This window comes from Lolium rigidum, chromosome 1, assembly GCF_022539505.1.
Source record: "Lolium rigidum isolate FL_2022 chromosome 1, APGP_CSIRO_Lrig_0.1, whole genome shotgun sequence".
Taxonomy (NCBI): domain Eukaryota; kingdom Viridiplantae; phylum Streptophyta; class Magnoliopsida; order Poales; family Poaceae; genus Lolium; species Lolium rigidum.
In genome coordinates, this window is record NC_061508.1 from 232055958 (window position 1) to 232060749 (window position 4792).

Here is a 4792-nt window from a genome sequence, read left to right on the forward strand (position 1 = left end):
TTAGGCCTTATAAACGGGTTGAACGATCCGGTAGTGCGTAAGGTGTGGTTTATTAAGCCCTAGAGGGATTATTCCGGGGATCAACTTCATGTTGGTTTTTAGGCCTCTTTAGGGCTGGTTTTCCATCATCTTACGTGTTTGCTAGGCTCAACTATGCGTAGGATGTTCCGATTATACGGTGAAAACCCCAAACTATCGTAGATTAGTTTAGCTTGATATCGATATAGCATGATCCCCATGTCATCATAAATCTAACACAAACCATGGGGCAATCGGCTCTTTGAGCCGATCCACAGGGCAACCTAAGAGCCGATCGGGGCTCGTATTTAATGTTTACGTGTTTGCCATGCAGGAAACTAATCGAAGCAATCCATCACCTTCCTGACCAGGTATAGGTCAGGTGGCACGCCCTCGTAAGCACCAGGACGTGTGCCAGAAGGCATTGCGGGCCGTTGCCCGAGGGACCAGGGTCCACCGCAGTCCTGGGAGCCTCCCGGCTCTACGGTGTTGCCCGTCGCTACTCGGCGGTGGGTTTTTGACAGCAACACGAAGGCGCCGCCGAAGCCGAAGCCGTGCACCATCGCGCCGAAGGAGAAGCCGTCGGCCATGTCGCATGAGGAGTGGGATAAGGAGGCGGAACGCCGCTCCTTCATAACGGCCGACCGCAGAAGGCGCCGCATCGCCGCTAACGACGCAGCGAAAGCGGCGGCCAGTGCGGAAGCGTGCCTCAGCTTGGGTGGCGGCTTCAGCAACAACTCGAGCTCACCGTCGTCGCCGGGTTACTACCGCCGTCGATCTCTCAGATGCGTCTGTCGTAGATGAATGGCTGCGCCCGCTACTCCCCGAGTACGGGGACATCGACATGCAACGCGCCGTTCTCGTCGGATTTAGCGGCGAGGGGCAGCAGCGCCTTTCGCTTCCCCGACCTGAACTCGTCGCCAGACCTGCGCCACACCGAGGGCCACATGACAGACGACACCGGCCTTCCCTTCGACCTCTTCTCGACGACGGCAGGAGCACCCACCAGGTGTTCGGCAGAGCGTCCGGTGTGTCCATTGGCGAGGACAAGGTGCGTTTCCTTACTTTTTATGTGTTATGTGCATCGTAGACACCGGCGGCGACTGAAAGTAGGTAACTTGTTGCGTAGATTGCCGCAGGGGAGGAGATCCTCAGCGACTTCATACGTGGCCATGCCTACGAACCCCCCGTCGACGAGTATGAAGAAGAGGCCGAGGAGGACGAAGGTGAGGAGGAGGTCCAGGAGGAGCTGATCGACACTGACACCGGTGCGACCACGACGACGACGACAAATAGGCGGACCGCCGGCACTCGTGGTCCGAGGTGGAGGTCTTTGGAGAATGAATGTCTCATTGAGGCGTGGAAGCAAGTGAGATTTTGCCCCATCACCGGCGCAAACCAAACCGGAGGCAAGTACTACAAGCGCATCCTCGATTGCTTCAACGAGAAGAAGAACTATGGTGAGTACGCCAACATGGAGATGAACCGGAACGAGGGCGCCCTCTCTCACCGTTGGAACTTGGTCAAAGGGGCGTGTAGCAAGTTCCATGGCTACTATGAGAAGATCAAGGCACGGAAGGAGAGTGGCAAGACGATGGTGGATTGGGTATGATCTACGCTCATCTTATCTTATTAGATGATCCATCTTGTCACACATCTATTTGATGATTCAACTTGTTCCATATCTTGTTTTGCATCATGTATTGTTAGATGTTCCAAGCCCTCGAAATGTACAAGCACCTACACGAGGACAAAGACTTCCCCTTCATGCATTGCTACAACAAGCTACAAGGTTGCAAGAAATGGGACGACCTCCTCCACACTCTATTGAAGGACGGCGAAGATGGGCCAGTCGATCCAGCCGGCGCCTCCACCGGACGCCCCATTGGCAACAAGAAGGCCAATGCCGAGAGGAATGTGGCGCCGTTAATGGCAGCGGTGGACGCCTCCCTCGAGAAGATTATCAACTCATTCTCGGTTGAGAACAAGGAAGCGTCGGATAGGGCCGATGTCGTGTGGAAGGCAATCCTCGACAAGCAAGACATGAAGATCGCGTTGGAGAGGGAGAAGGTGGAGGCGGCGAAGATGGAAGCTCACGCCGCTGCCATGAAGGCCACCAATGAAGGGACGCAGCTATCGTTGGCCAAGATGTCTCAAGAATCCAAAATCTTGATGGCCGACATGGAGAAGATGAACCCGTTGGCGTGGGCGTGGCACGAGATGTACCGTGAGCACATCGGCCAAGAGGTGATGGCGGCGCGAGCTGCGTTGGCGTCTCCCCCGGCACCCTCCACGTTCATGTCTCCGCCGGCACCGACACCGTCCACGTTCATCTCTCCGCCGGCACCGTCGACGTTCATGCCTCCCCCGGCGACCATGGATCCTGTTGCAGCGACGGAGCTGCCGCCAGGGCTCGCCGCCGATAAGGACGTCGTCGAGGTTGAGGCGCCCGTGACCTCGTTCATATGATCAGCTGGCTTGGAAGCCTTTTTTTTTTTGCCGGAGCCGACGATTTGGTGGCCGTATGTTGGCCCAAACTTCATATTTGAAAACCTATTCAAATTTGGTAGCCGAGTGTTGGTTCAAACTTTAAATTCGTGAACTTATTCGAATTTATATGCTTTTATTCGAATTTTCAAATTCAAATCATTTATTGGGGCCGTCGTATGAGACACGCGCCGGTGTGGGAGCAGCTCTCCTAAATAGAGGATTTTGTGCCGACATGCCCATACCGGCGCTCCAGCCGGCGACTATTTGGGTTGCCCCCGTGGTGATGCTCTCAGGCCATAGAAAAAGCGGTGGCCCCGGATCATTCGGCAGTAAAAGATCATTTTTCTTGGTTCTTCTTCAGTCTTGAGTCAACGCTGTTCCACCACATGGAGGCCAAGAGGAGCCAAGCAACGGCCAACGCCGAGATCGCGCGGCCCGTACCGCCGGCGCTGCCCGTACCGCCGGCGCTGCCGTGGACGGTGCGGCTCCAGCTGTTCATGCTCGTCGGCGCCTACGACTTGGCGCTGCGAGCCGACGGCACCGTGAACCGCTTCCTCTTCTCCTTCGGCGACCGCCAGACCCGCGCCAGCGCCCGACCGGACGCGCTCGGCGTCCGATCCGCCGACGTCACCGTCGACGCGTCCCGCGGCCTCTGGGCGCGCGTCTTCTCGCCCGCGGCGGATCAGGCCGGGTCCCCGCTCCCCGTCATCGTCTACACACACGGCGGCGGCTTCGCGCTGCTCTCCCCAGCATCCACGCCCCTGGACGGCATGTGCCGCCGCTTCTGCCGCGAGCTGGGCGCGGTGGTCGTCTCGGTCAACTACCGCCTAGCCCCCGAGCACCGCTGCCCGGCAGCCTACGACGACGGCGTGCAAGTGCTCCGCCACCTCAGCGCCACCGGCCTCCCTGACGACCTCGGCGTCTCGGTCGATCTGTCCCGCTGCTTCCTCGTCGGGGACAGCGCCGGCGGCAACATCGCCCACCACGTGGCCCAGCGGTGGATCTCCTCACCGCCTACCTCTAACTCCATTCGCCTTGCCGGCATCATCCTTCTGCAGCCGTACTTCGGGGGAGAGGAGCGGACAGAGGCGGAGCTGAGGCTGGAGGGTGTGGCGCCGGTGGTGAACATGCAGCGGTCAGATTGGTCGTGGAGGGCGTTCTTGCCCGAAGGGACCAACCGTGACCACCCGGCGGCGCACGTGACTGACGAGAACGCCGAGCTGCCGGAGGGGTTCCCGCCGGCGATGGTGGTGGTCGGCGGCTTCGACTCGCTGCAGGACTGGCAGCGGCGGTACGCCGGCGTGCTGCAGCGGAAGGGTAAGTCGGTGCAGCTGCTGGAGTTCCCGGAGGCTATCCACGCGTTCTACATGTTCCCGGAGCTCCCCGACGCCCGTAAGCTCGTGAAGGAAATGAAGGCGTTCATCCAGAGCAGCAAGTCCAATCTTTAGTGCGCGGCTTGACCCGGCCTGCTCCGGTAGAACATGGAAGGGAGATCCGCTTTGGTAGAGAATTCTAATTTCTGAATTCCGATGCAGCCAGCCTGCTCCATCTTCGTATGTCTCCCAGGGAACACCAGGATCTTCATCCGGAGGCTGCTTGCGCACTAGACCAAATTGGGTGTTAAATTTCCCGTCTGATTCTGATGAGCATATTAGATCAAAAGTTCTAGCTATTGTTGTTTAGGCGTTCTAGCATCGTGGGAATGATACGATTCACCCCATTGGGAATGCTTTGGTTCGGGCTTGAGTTCAGTTCCTGCGGAGACATAAAATCCTCATATTATTTTTTGAACACGGAGCGCCTCGAAGGGCGAAGAAGCTTTCATTTATTCCACTCGGTGGGTGTATATTTTTTACAAAGGACCCTATAAAATAAGAAAAGTTTACATAGGCCCCTGGTATTTGCAGAAAAGACCCCACTAAAAAGTATGCAAACGCAATCGGGTCCTTCTCTTTCCCCTCCGATGAGCTGGAGATCAGCGATATCGCCGTCGGACTCCAAAGCGGGGACGACACCACTTGCTTCAAAGCCGACGATGGACGCGACAGCAGACCTCAATAAGGGCCTCCGGTGGAGGTTGAAATATAGCCGGACTTCACCGGCGTGGATGACGGACGGCAGATGTGCCGCCGATGTGTTGCTCAAGAAGATTGCTTCTGAAGAACTCCGGCGCCACCTCCTCTTCGCAACCACCTTGCACACTCTTGACTCCGTCGCCACCATGACGCTCGGAACCAAAGAGAATAGCAGAGGAGACTGGGTCGAGGGAGCAGCACGGGCGTAC

General features: G+C 57.5%; 1 protein-coding gene across 1 annotated transcript; it reads left to right on the forward strand.

The window, feature by feature from the left end:
• The first annotated feature begins 818 nt into the window (after window positions 1-818).
• LOC124655845 (probable carboxylesterase 18) lies at window positions 819-4276 on the forward strand. Its single transcript, XM_047194682.1, has 2 exons — window positions 819-1069; window positions 2870-4276. The coding sequence occupies exons 1-2, from the start codon at window positions 819-821 to the stop codon at window positions 3954-3956; spliced, it is 1338 nt and encodes a 445-aa protein (XP_047050638.1). The 3' UTR covers window positions 3957-4276.
• Window positions 4277-4792: the final 516 nt, after the last annotated feature.